This window comes from Calypte anna, chromosome 2, assembly GCF_003957555.1.
Source record: "Calypte anna isolate BGI_N300 chromosome 2, bCalAnn1_v1.p, whole genome shotgun sequence".
NCBI lineage: Eukaryota > Metazoa > Chordata > Aves > Apodiformes > Trochilidae > Calypte > Calypte anna.
The window spans coordinates 1,078,918-1,092,130 of NC_044245.1; the positions used below are offsets into that span (position 1 = coordinate 1,078,918).

General features: G+C 51.5%; 1 protein-coding gene across 1 annotated transcript in view; it reads left to right on the forward strand.

The window, feature by feature from the left end:
• SETD2 (SET domain containing 2, histone lysine methyltransferase) overlaps positions 1-13,213 on the forward strand; it is an 83,166-nt gene that overhangs the window by 15,428 nt on the left and 54,525 nt on the right. Inside the window, 9 exon segments of the mRNA XM_030444901.1 lie at positions 826-841; positions 3,954-4,170; positions 4,173-5,780; positions 5,783-7,932; positions 7,935-8,034; positions 8,037-8,156; positions 8,159-8,354; positions 9,531-9,662; positions 11,428-11,556. Of these exon segments, the coding sequence (XP_030300761.1) occupies positions 826-841; positions 3,954-4,170; positions 4,173-5,780; positions 5,783-7,932; positions 7,935-8,034; positions 8,037-8,156; positions 8,159-8,354; positions 9,531-9,662; positions 11,428-11,556 (4,668 nt within the window).

The following is a 13,213-nucleotide window of genomic DNA, read 5'->3' on the forward strand; positions in this document are numbered from 1 at the left end:
TGGGTAACTGATAAAACTTTGGCATCTGCTTCTGTAGTTTCCTTCTGGGGGATGAGAACTGGCTGAAACTCTCCCAGTTACTGTGCAGAACAAGAAGAGTTGTTGTGTTCTTGGTCCTTCTGCTTCCTTCTTTCCTGGTGGCATGGGAGTGAGGAGCTCAGGGAGCAAAGTTGGGCTCTGCCTTTGGCTCAGTGTTGATGGGTTGGGATCAAGGGAACATCCCAAAGGAGTTCCCCATCAAGCAGCTATCTGCTGAAACCCTCATTAATTAATTCCAAGCATCCTGGCAGGCAGCTGGGCCACAGATCCCCAGCAGGAGGTGGTCAGGAGTCTCTTAATTTCAGGCACTGAGAAGAGTCAGATCCTTTCACTGCTTCTGGGCTCCCAGGAAAATACTCAAACAGAAAGGAAACTGATTTCAGCTGCTTCCATCCCATTTTCAAGGTTTTTCTAGCTGCCTTGCTTCTGCTTCTCTTGAACATAGGGTCTGGCTGGGTTGCAGACCCTCAGAAGACAACGCCAGAGGTTTGCTCAGACAAAAAAAAAGGTTTGCTCTGTTTGTCCTCTCAGAGGTCCTGGCAGAATTTTTTGCTGTTGAAATTATGGAGCTTCAAAATGATGCTTCACCCTTCAGAGGTGGTTGATGTGGCTGCTTGGGTGCTGGGAGACCTTGGTGGTCTTGTGGGGGGTTGGTGTTCCCCTCACTCCCTGGGTCCATCCCGTTTGCAGTGCCCAAGCTGTAATGTTACATTTATTATTCCTGCCTCATGCTTACACCTCTTTTTTTCTTTTCTTTTTCATGTTTTCTCGGCTGGGTTGCAACAGAGAAGAAGAAAATGAGGTGAGTAAAACTGATTCCTTTCCTGACATAGCTCCTGGCACATGAGTTAACCCAACCTGGTCAGTTGGACCTAGAGATTTGCTGGAGTCGAGGGAGACTGAAGGTCCAGGTGAAACAAACTGATGGTAAATCCAGGAAAAAAGGGAACCACCTTTAATTCCTCTTCTGCCATCTACACTGGGGGATGCAGTAGGATAACAGTGCCCTGGAGTCGTTCTGTGTGGGTTGGTGCTGCTTTCTGCACCACCAGAAGATGATTTATTTATGAAAAATTAATGTTGCTGGAGCTGGCTCTGTGAGTTTTAAGGGGAAAGGAGGAAAATTGGAAGGACTGGAGGAGTTTATAAAATCCCAAGGTACAGGAGAAGAATTGTTGGTGCTGTGTCTGCTCTGGGTGTGGTGGTGGTGAACATCCTGAGTGTCCTCCCTGGACTGCAGAGCTGCAGGAGCAGTGATGCTTCAACCACCTCCTCTCTTTCCTTCAGAGGCAGAAGGAGCTTCTGCCCCCCTTGTGCTTTCTGCAGAACACCCACGGCAAGGTTCTGGGGAAGGTTCCTTCTCTGTAAAACATGAAAGGAAGGAGAACTCCTACTAGAGAGCTCACACCAGTAATTGCTACCTATTACATTTCAAAAGCCAGCTGTGGAGTCTGTTTTGCTAATGATTTAAGGCATGTTTTGTTAAACTTGGTGTTATTTAAGAAAGAAAAAAATAATCCCTGGAAGGGTGAGCACGTGAGGGTGAAGCATTTGTTCTGCAATGTGTCATCTCTGCTGAATAGAATGAGAAGGGGAGGAGTAGAAGCTTTGCAGCTCCTCTTTTTTTTTTATTCTTTAGCCTTCAGGTCCTGTGTTTTGTCTCAAGGGGGATGTATCCAAACCCCTTATTCACCTCTGAGCTCTCACCTTTCATCTCTGGAAGTTGGGAAGGTTTTGATCAAAAACATTGGCACGTTTCCATAGTGGGAGTTTGGCAACCAAAATAACTCCACAGGAGTTCTAGCATGGAAGAAAGCTCTTGGAACGTTGGTGCAGGGTGTTAATTATTATTTTTAAACAGATGTATTTAATATATAATTAGTGCAACAGGTGAATCCAAGTCACTCAGAAGAATTTGGATTCAGATTTCTGGAGACTCTTTCCCCTTGGCATTGGGGTGGGGTTGGAGATAGGAACCTGCTCCTCTCATTCTGCTCTTGTCCCAAGACCTACACACAGTCTGGGATAAAAAGGTGGGAATTTATGGTCATTTGGGGATGATCATTGACCCAGCACACCCAAAAAATAATATTCCCTTGTTCTTCAGGAAGCTGAGCCCAGCACCCTATAGGAGGGTGGTCTCAGTAGCATGCAGAACATAAAAGCTCCTAGCAGAGGGGCTGGACACTTGATTTATTCCTTTGTTCTTCCATGAATGATTTTTTATATGCTTGTGTGTCAGTCACCAGATCCTTTCTGATTTGTGGATTTTTTAGGAGAACAGGAGAGTATTTTCAGCATGGCTTTCTGGAGATGGTTGGGAGGCAGTCGTGGAGAGAGGAGCTGAGCAAGAGTGTGGAAATCCCGTTTTTTCTCAAGGTCCCTGAGGGCCATTTTAACCATGGCATTTGTTTTGCAGCCCCCAGGAAATGACCCCTGGAGAAATAACACCCATTTCAAAGGAGTACTTTCGTTTTTTGTGCACCTATTTTTTTCCAGAATGCAGCTAATGAAGGTGAAATGTGCTCGTGGTGCTGGGTTGGGTAGTCAAGATCACAATGTGGTTTTCACAACTGAGAACAAAACCTGCTGTATTTCAGCTTTTTGAGGATCTTTTTGGATAGGTGATGTCTGAGGGTGAGAATGGAACAGGATGGAGTGTCTCATTTAATAATTTACTCTGGTGGCTTTAGCCTGAGCAGCTCTGCTTTGTTTTGCAAAGGTTAAAGGATAACAAAAGAATATAATAATTCACTGTAGGCTGCAGGGAAGCCCTGGTGCTGCCAGAGGTGTGTTCAGGCAACAGTGACCAGAGTAAAACCCAGCTCTGGATGGGTTTTCTGCTGCTGGAGTCAAAAATGGAATGACTCCAATGCAGTTTGGGTTGATAAAAGCTGTGGCCAACAAAACCCTTTTACCACCCTGTCACAATGTCCATCTTTAGGGGTAGGTGAGACCTGGGCTTAAAAATAGTTGGGAGATGTGGAGGACAGGTGAACAGATGGCTCTTTATGCTTTGAAAATTGATAATTTGATGCTTGGGTAAATTCATCTCGTTAAGGTGAGAGGTTCCCATGTTGAAGGAGCTTTGTGGCTCTGAACTTGCTCCGTTTCCAAAGCTGGGGTTCAGCACAGCAGCTTTTGGGGGAGATCCTGAGCTCTCAGTGTCCAAGAGGGGGATGACTTTTTGGCTCATCAGCATCAAAACCAAATGGATTTGGTGTTAGCAGGGTCCTCACTGCAAGGTGGTGAGTGAGGTGCTGGGCAGGAGACAGCAGAGATGCACATGGGGTTCTTCATAGAATGAATTGGAAGAGACCTCTGAAGGTCATTCTGGAGACAAAGTCATGAGTGGGAATTCTTGGAGGTTGTCAAGACTACACCCAAGCCAAGAAACTTCTTTAGGAATTACCAATGGCTGCCAGGGTGTGAAACAACCTCTGTGGTTCTTGGTAATCTGGTTTATTCTGAAACCAAAGCCATCCAAGTGCGGTGGATGTGAAAACAAAGGCACCTGAAGCTTAAAAATTCAGGAAGTTTGGTATCCTGGGACCACAGAAACCACATAAAGAAAGCCATGCAGTCCCTTCAGTTAACTTTGTATGTTGAACCCTGCCTCTTTTTTAAAAAAAAGGACAATTAATGAAAAAAAGGACTTTCAGTTTGGTCAGTTCAGAAGCCTCAGCCCAAACTGAAATGCTCCAAATTTTTGTTCCAAACTGGAAGTGAACAGTGAGTTGATCTTGTTTGAGAGAGGACTGGGTGGACAACCTCCACTCCAAGGTGTCCATTCCTGTTTTGTGGTCACCCAAAATTCACCAGGTAAAAGAAAACTTTCCAGTGTGCTTGTCGAGTAAAACAAACCCCCTGAAAATACCCAATTCCCCTAACAGCATTTCCTTTTTCTTCCCCAGGGCAAGCCTGAAACCGTGCAGAAAGCTGGGTTTATCAAAGGCCCGGTCTTCAAAGGTGTTGCTTCCAGCCGTTTTTTGCCCAAAGGCACCAAAACCAAGGTTAACCTTGAGGAGCAAGGAAGGCAAAAGGTGTCTTTCAGCTTTAGTTTAACCAAGAAAACCTTACCCAATAGATTCCTCACCGCTCTGGGGAATGAGAAACAAAATGAAACTCAGACCTCCCGGCAGTACCCCTTCCGACGGACTTTAACCCCAAAAGCAAAACGGACCCGGGGGGGGATGCCGCCGGTTCAGCCGAGGAGTCTTCGCCTCCCAAACCGAAGGTAGAACTGGGGAAGATCCATTTCAAAAAACATTTACTTAATGTCACGGCAAAACCGCCCGCAGCAGCGCCGCTCCTCCCGCCGCCCGCGGCACCGCTGACAGAACCGCCACCGTTGGCCGCCGAATTCCTCTCAGCGCCGCCGCCTCCCCCTCCCCCTCCCCCGGCAGCCCCCGTGCCGGTTCCTGCAGCGGCTGTGCCACAGCTCCCAGCACCCTTGATGTCCACTCTGTTGCCATCCCCACCCGCGGAAGCCGAAGTCCCCGCTTGGAAGGAGCCGTGCCCCGCGGTATCCAAGGAGGCTTCGGAGCAGGCGTCGTCGTCACGCGGCTGGGAGGAGCGGGCGGCTCCCAACGCCTCCGAGCGGACGGAAATGACTCCGCAGAAGGAAGATTCCCATATTGGGAAAGAGGAGGAGGTTTCCGACGGCTCGAAGGCTGCTGCCCTCTGCTCCCGCAGGCAGGGGTCCAAGAGGAAGTTCTCCCAGTCCGACGGCGCGCTGCTGGGCTCCGAGTCCGACGAAGATTCGGTGAGGACCTCCTCCAGCCAGCGGTCACACGAGCTGAAGGTATCCAGCACGGAAAAGGAGAAGGATTCCCGACGAAGCTCTGCCTCCTTCCGAGGCGAGGAAGCGGGGAAGTCCTCCTCACGCTCCAGGTCGGACAGGGATGAGAAGTACTCGAGCTACTCGAAATCGGAGAGGGATTCGCGGTACTCCTCCTCCTCCTCCTCCCGCTCGCGCTCAGACAGAGAGAGGAGGCGGAGCCGCTCTCATTCCCGGTCCCGATCCGATCGGAGCTCCCGGACCAGCTCTTCCTACTCCAGGTCGGAACGCTCGCATTACTACGAATCGGAGCGCAGGTACCACCGGAGCTCCCCGTACCGGGAGAGGTCGAGGTACTCCCGGTCGTACGCGGACAGCAGGGCGCGGGAGAGCTCGGACTCAGAGGACGAGTACAGGAGGACACATTCCAGATCGAGCGACTCGAGGCGTACGTCCTCCCACTCCTCCTCCTCCTACAGAGACTCCAGGAGTTCTTACTCCAAGTCGGAGAGGGACAAAGCGGAGTCGTCTCACGCTGAGGCGGAGAGGAGGGGGAGGTCTTCGTCGAAAGCGGATAGAGATTCAAAAAGGACTTCAGAAAGTGAAGTAACCAAAAGGTGCTCTCCCCTTGACGAGCTAGGCTATCGAAAGGGGACATCCCATAATAAGCCTGACAGTAATGTGAATTCCTCCCGTTATAAGTCCACCCCTTCCAAGACCCCCGCGCCAAAGCCCGATAAATTTAAGAGTTCTTTCTGTTGTACAGAATCGAGCGAAGAAGTAAAGCAGCAGTCTAATTCTCTAGATTTAGAGACCTCTTGTCTAAAGAGCAACGAGCTCAGGGTCTCCGTTGCCCCCGTGTTTGAAAGGGAAAAGACACTTTCTCCGTTAGGGCAGCCCAAGGATTCGCCCCTTTCCGAAAGGCAGACGAGTCCAACGCGGGTTTTGCTGACTCCAAGCCCGAGGAACTTGCAGGAAACGAATGCCACGACAGCGTTAGGGAGCAGGAAACCTTCTCAAAGCTCCAACAGGATCACTTAGGAACGGGTCTCCCCGTGGAGCTGAGTGTAAACGGGTCCCCGGAGGCTCGGGTTGATGTTCTGGCAACTTCCAGTGCCTCCAAAGTGGAGGACGTCACCGTGTCTTCTGACGATGGCCCGTGGCAATCCGAAGCGTCGCCTGTCGTGAAGGAGAGTCCAGTGGATCCGTTGCCATCTCATGGGTTTGAGAGCATGTCCGAGTCTCAGGAGCAAGAGCTGGATGATTCTGGGGTCCAGTCCAGCCAGTGCAACAGTCTGTGTGGGCAAGTGGTCCCCCAGCAGCAAGAGGAAGCCACCCCTTCACCCGTCGTGAATGTAGATCATACTGAAACTGCACTTAACCAGCTGGAGGATCAGGCAGCTCTGTGTGAGCAAACCAAAGAACCAGAACCAGATTTTTGCTACGTTTCGGACGAGGCCCTCCCTGCTTTGTACCATTCAGAAGTTGAAATCGAAGCAGAACCAGCAGATGTCAAACTCACAGCCGAGACTTTCTTGGACGTGCAGGTGGAGCCGCAGACGGTTACGTGCGGTTACGAGAGCGCGGAGGATCACCACGCCAGGGCTGCCTGTGAGGAGGATGAGCATGGGCATGGTCATCCTTCCCCGAAGGTTGGGGAGAGTGGAGTGGAGAGCTCGAGCATAGATCCCTCCCAAGATGGCTCCTCCCCAAGTCTCAGGTCAGACCATCCCGTGCCGGAGGGAAGCGTCTCTTCCAAGTGGGACATGCCACCACCAGATGGACACCAGGAGCCGCTGCAGCATTCGGAAGCTGAAGAGATGGTGGAGTTGGATACTCAGCACGTCCCTCTTGGTTTAGGCAAGCCAACGTTCAAAGATGAACATTCCTACTCTTCAGAAGTGCCTCCAGAGCACTGCGACAGGGAGGTCGTGGAAGAAAGTGCCGTTTCCACCGAGGAAGTCGGGCTGGATGATGAGGGAGTTCAGTGTCCCATCACATTGGCTGAGAAGGATGAGGGAGAGGAGCCCTCGGTGGCTTCAGCTTATCCAGACACTTTGTTTCCCTCCTGCGACGTCGTCGTGACGGCAGAAGAAACGGAGACCATGACCCAAGCCCCGACGTGTGACAGCAGCGGCAACGCCGAGGTTGTTCCTGTGGGCCACGACGATTACTCTGACACGGGGGAAAGTGACAGTGAGAGGGGCAGTGATGACAGCGACACAGAAGACTCGGATTCTGATGATGTCACGCCACGGAAAAGGCTCCAATCCGTGGTGGTTGTCCCAAAGAACTCGACCATCGCTCTGGAGGAGAGCAGCCCCGGCTCCTCGCGGAGCAGCCAAGGCAACCGCCGCTTCTCCGACCACTGGGATGACGAGAGACCCGAGCCCAGCAGACCCTACTATGAAGAGAGGATGGAGAGTAAAGGTGGCTCTCAGGTAGAGAGCAGGTGTTCTCCTAGGGGCATGGAGAAGGGCTTGGCAACTTCCACCGAGCTCAGCAGGAAGGAGATGGAGGAGCTGCGGCCGGATCTGTGCCAACCTCAGAGCGACGGTGTTGACAGCACCAGTCAGGCAGACCTGGCTGCAGACTCCCATGGCAAACCCAACCCAGATGAGAGGATCCTGCTGAAGGAGCTGGTGTCTGTCAGCAGACCAATGGGCCGACCAGAGGAGCAACCCTTCTGTCTACCAGAGAGCTTTGAGAGCGCTGAAAACGCCCGAAACCAGACGAGTTCTTCCAAGCCAGACAGTTGGCAAGGGAAGGGTGGGCTCAACCAGTCTGACCTGGGGGACTTCTCCAGGTTAGATGGTTTCCATGCACCGGAGGAGCCGGGTGGTGTGAACTGGGACTTTACCCAAACAGAGAAGCCCAGTAGCACCTACCAGCAGCCAGACAGCAGCTTTGGGGTCTACTCAGGCTACGTTTACCAGCCGGGCTCGGGAGCGTACGCCGGCTCGCAGGGCTACTGGCAAGGCAATGGCTACTGGGACTCGAGGGTGGCCACCAGGGCTTCCACAGTTAATTACGAACGAATCCAAGGGCAAGTCCCCGATTCTCTGACGGAGGACCACGAGGAGTACGAAGAGGACGACCGTTGGGATGCTGCAGTGCAAAACCTCCTTTCCCCAGCCCCTCTGACAACACCAAGTGCCCGAGCAGAAAGAAGATGGGCTCGGTGCAAGCCCACGAGATCAGCAGCAATTCAACCAAGGAACCAGTGCCCGGGGGGAGAAGAAAGAGGAGGTGAAGGTTATGGAAAAGAACGACGCCAAAAGAACGGGGCCCGCCCAAAAAGAGACGCCCGGGAGTTTGGAGAGCGACTCCGAGAGCGATGTGGACTCCAGGAGAAGAAGAAGGTGAAAGCTGAGGGAGATCAGGTGGAGTTGGCACCCCAGGACTCCTCCATGGTGGGGCGGTTGTGCATCATGGATGACTTCAGGGACCCCCAGCGCTGGAAGGAGTTTGCCAAGCAAGGCAAGATGCCCTGTTACTTTGACCTCATCGAGGAAAATGTGTACCTGACAGAAAGGTAACTGATTTTCTACCTTTTTTTGTTTGGTTGTTTTAAACCCCTGCCTGTGACAGTTTAGATTTTAACTTAAATTTGATTTCTCTGATAATGTCTTAATGGCCAAATTATCATCGTTTGGAAGGAGGAATGTCATATTCCCAACATTTGGCAGAGCTTTAATCCTTCCCAGATCTTTTCTCCCAAGCAGGAACCCCAAATGGGCCCTGGGCAGGTCCCGGTGATGAGAAGAGTTGGAAGATGGGAGGGTGTTTTATTTATACCCTTGGTCATCTTGCAGGATTTTCAGGACATGGGTTAGTGGGCATGGTTGGGTTGATGGTTGGACTTGATCATCTTGGAGGTCTCTTCCAGCCTTAACTATTCAATATTTTTGACCATCCCAGCTCCTCAGCCTCTCCTGGGAGCAGAGCTGCTCCATTCCCTGGAGCATCTTTGTGGCCTCCTCTGGACTGGTTCCAACAGCTCTGTGTCCTTCTTCTGGTGGGGACACCAGAGCTGGGAGCAGGATTTGAGGTGGGGTCTGGCAGAGGGGGAGAATCCCCTCTCCTGACCTGCTGGCCATGCTCCTCTTGATGCCTCCCAGACTGGGGTTGATTTTCTGAGCTTTATGAGAACACTCCCAGCTCATGGTGAGCTTCTAAAATTAGGGAAGAGCTGAGATGGAAGGGATCTTTGGAGATCTGTGGGTCGTGTTATGTGTGACATGATGTCACTGTTCACCAGAGGCCAATCAAAGTTTATCCTTTCCATTGAAACCTTTGATCATGTGTGATATGGGGAGAAGTCCTCTGTCTAGAGAAAATCAGGACTGAATTTTCTGGGACTTGATTTATTCTCTGAGAAAAGGAGTTCTGGTCTTTCCTCTGGCTGGAGGTGCACACGTCTGTGCTGGAAAATGAGAATGTGGGCATGGAGGAGAAGGAAAAAAAAGGTTAAATATCCTGGGATGTCTTTCTGAGATGTCATCTTCTGTGATCAGAAAGTCATCACCTCCCCCTCAAACCAATGTCCTCATGACCTTGATTCCAAACGTTGTCCAAAAGTAATTAATCCATATTCCCACTTTCTAGAGAATAATTTCATTTCCTCCAACTAACAGCTGGTAAAGACTGAGGGAGAACTATCTGTGCCTGGGTGCTGTCTGAGCTGTGTCTCTGTGATTGTCTTCACCAGGAAGAAGAACAAATCTCACCGGGATATCAAGAGGATGCTGTGTGAATGTCCTCCTCTCTCCAAAGAGGAACGAGCTCAGGGGGAGGTTGCTTGTGGAGAAGATTGTCTGAACCGGCTGCTCATGATCGAGTGGTACGTGGGGCTCCAGGGGAGATGTCCCCAAGTTGTGCCAGGGAAGGTTTAGGTTGGAGCTGGGGAAGAATTTCTCCCTGGAAAGGGTTGTCAGGGCCTGGCCCAGGGCTGCCCAGGGCAGGGCTGGAGTCCCCATCATCCCTGGAGGGGTTTCAGAGCCCTGGGGATGTGGGGATGAGGGACATGGGGTGGTGCTGAGGGAAGGGTTGGACTCCATGATCTCAAAAGTGTTTCCAAACAAAATGATTCTGTGATTCCATGAGCTGGCAGAGTTGGGTGGTGGTGTCCAAGAGATGGCTTGGACAGGAGATTCCCTAAAGGAATTCTATGGTGGCACTGAGCTGTCTGAATGCTCTCACTTCCACTGCCTGGTGTGGGGTGTCCTACTGGCCCAGGTTGCCCAAGGAAGCTGTGGCTGCCCCATCCCTGGCAGTGTTGAAGGTTGGATGGGGCTTGGAGCCCCCTGGGCTGGAGGAGGGGTCCCTGACCATGGCAGGGGGAGCACTGGGTCAGCTTTAAGGTCTCTTCCAACCCAAACCAAATCTGAGGATCCTCAGAAGGTCCCTGGATGAGCTTTAAGGTCCCTTCCAACCCAAAGCTCTCTGGGATTCTGTGATTCCTCTCCCAGGGATGGTGCAGGAGGGTTTGGGAATGTTCCTTCAAACCTTCCCCTCCTTTCCCAGGTGCTGGGAGGTTGAGGTGGGACAGCCAAGGGTGAGATCCATCTGACCAGGTGTAGCTGCACACACCCAGAGCAAGGTTTGGGTGCAATCCAAGCAGAACCAGGGTTCTGACACAGGGGGGTAGGGAGAGGACAAGGGGCAAGGGGTTAAAACTTGAAGAGGGGAGATTGAGGTTGGAGATGGGGAAGAAATTCTTTAACTTGAGGGTGCTGAGCCCCTGGGTGCCCAGGTTGCCCAAGGAAGCTGTGGCTGCCCCATCCCTGGCAGTGTTGAAGGTTGGATGGGGCTTGGAGCCCCCTGGGCTGGGGGAGAGGTCCCTGACCATGCAGGGGGTTGGAACTGGATGAGCTTTCAGGTCCCTTCCAACCCAACCCATTCCATGATTTGTCTGACCTTAGATCTTCTACAAGAGGCTGGACCTTACCAAGATTTTGTTAAAACCTTCTGCAATACTTTGGAGCCTGCTGCTCCTCAGCCTTAACTCTTAATCCATCAGAAGCAATGTTGGAAGGAGTCAGAAGTGCAAATGAAGCTCTCCTGGAGATCCTTGTTTCTTCTCATTTCTCCTTTTGCATCTCCTCCCCCCAGAGCCTCACCAGGCTGTGGCTCATCTGTTTTCCCTCCTGGAAGGAGCAAGGAGAAGGGGGAAGCAAGGGACAGGACACTTCATGGGGTTCACCCTGTGGCATGAGGATTGTTACCAGGCAGTGTGGAAGGAAAGGAATTATCTGACAGGAGCCCAGGCAGCAGATGTAGAGGGGTGGGAGATATTTTGGGGGGGAAAACCCATTAAAAAACACATGGAGAAGAGACCAGTTCAGCCCATTTGGGTTGTAGGACGTTGAAGTACAGCAAAGTACATTCCAAAGATTTTTTTATCTTCCTTCCAGAAATAAATCCTTGGCATTTGCACACTGCCAGTCAGATGGTTGTGCTTTTTATAGCAAAACAGCATTTGAAGGTTTTTACACTGAATTCCTTATGGTTCTTTGCTATCTTTTTTTTCCCCCCCCTCATCCTAACCCTTTGTGTCCTTCTCTGTGTCCTGCTGCCAACTGATCCTTTCCATTTCTTTCCCCCAGTTCATCCAGGTGCCCAAATGGTGACTACTGCTCCAACAGGCGCTTCCAGAAGAAGCAACATGCAGATGTGGAAGTGATCCTCACTGAGAAGAAGGGCTGGGGGCTCAGAGCTGCCAAAGATCTCCCATCGTAAGCTCTCCCTCCCTGAATGATGTCCTCATGCTGCCTCACTCCCTGGGGAAGGGAAAAAACTCCCTGCTGGTGTTTTCACTGACATGAGCACAACTTCTGAGGTTCTTTTATAGCAAGTCCTTGTCCTGTGTCTGCATCAGCAGCAGCCACGTGCCCACTCATTATGGGTTGGATCACCCACTTGGATCTTGGTCACTTCTCATTAGAGTTTTTGGTGATCTTGCCATGGCTTCATCTCCTGTTTAATGTCTTCCTGTCCTTCTCTGTCCTCACTGCATCCTTCAGTTGTGTCTCCTCTTCTTCTCTTCCCACCTCCATGGGAATTCACCCTCTTCCTGAGTCTTCTTCCCCTTTGGACCACCTGGAGATCCCATGGGGATCTTTTCTTCCTTAGCCTGTTGGTTGTTCACTGCTGTACTTCTCAGTGCTGGTTTAACATCAGATCTATGCTTAGAGATCTTGGACCAGTGCATCACCAGTGTCTGGCCCAGAGGAACTGGTGGAGCTTGAACATGAGGGCTACAGGGTGGTTAAACCCCTTGGTCCCCTCCTAGGTTGGCAGCAGGGGAGGTGCTGATGTTTTTGGAATTAGGGTCCTGTTTGGGAACTGTTGCACTGGAGAAGTGACTCTAACAAGGAAGAAAGAGCTGGTCTGAGATGGGAATAACTTCCCACTAGGTAGGACAGGTCAAGGAGTTATTGTCCCCCTGTGCTGGGCACTGCTGAGGCCCCACCTCAAGTCCTGGGGTCAGTTTTGGGTCAGAAAAGAGACATTGAGGGTCTGGAGAGTGTGCAGAGAAGGGAATGGAGGTGGGGAAGGGTCTGGAGCACAAGGAGAAGGTCTGGAGAGCATGGAGGAGGGGATGGAGAAGATGGAGAAGGGTCTGGAGAAGTTGTGAGGAGCAGCTGAGGGCCCTGGGGGTGTTGATCCTGGAGCAGAGGAGGCTGAGGGGAGACCTTGTGGCTCTCTGCAAGCCCCTGAGAGGAGGTTGGAGCCAGGGGGGGTCGGGCTCTGCTCCCAAGGAACAAGGGATGGGACAAGAGGAACTTTGGGCACAACTCAAGTTGTGCCAGGGGAGGTTTAGGTTGGAGCTGGGGAAGAATTTCTGCCTGGAAAGGGTTGTCAGGGCCTGGCCCAGGCTGCCCAGGGCAGGGCTGGAGTCCCCATCATCCCTGGAGGGGTTTCAGAGCAACCCCTGGGGATGTGGGGATGAGGGACATGGGGTTGGGGTGGACTCAACAGAGATTGTGTCCTCTCTGATCCACCTGAGCAGAAGTTGGTTGTGCTGCTCTGCTGATGAACATCAGACTTTGTAGGTCTTGCTGTGGGGAATCCAGGCTCCACCAGGCTCTGATTTCCATCCCAAAATGCTGTGGGATGGGCAGGAGGAGTCTGTTCACACCAGAGACTGAGCCTCAGGACAATCTGCCTGGAACTGCAAAAATTCTGTAGCTCTGGATATTTTAGGAAGTTTCTGTGGAAACTGATTTTCTTTTTCCTCCTTTTGAAGAGTTCTGAGGAACCCAGCCAGGTTCTGACACTTGGGAAAGCTGTAGCTCTTCTGGCAGAGTTTTTTTTTCCCCTGCTCTGTGGAATACATGAGTGGAATTCAGAGGAAGAAAGGGGGAAGAGTTGTGATCTCTTTGGAGAGCT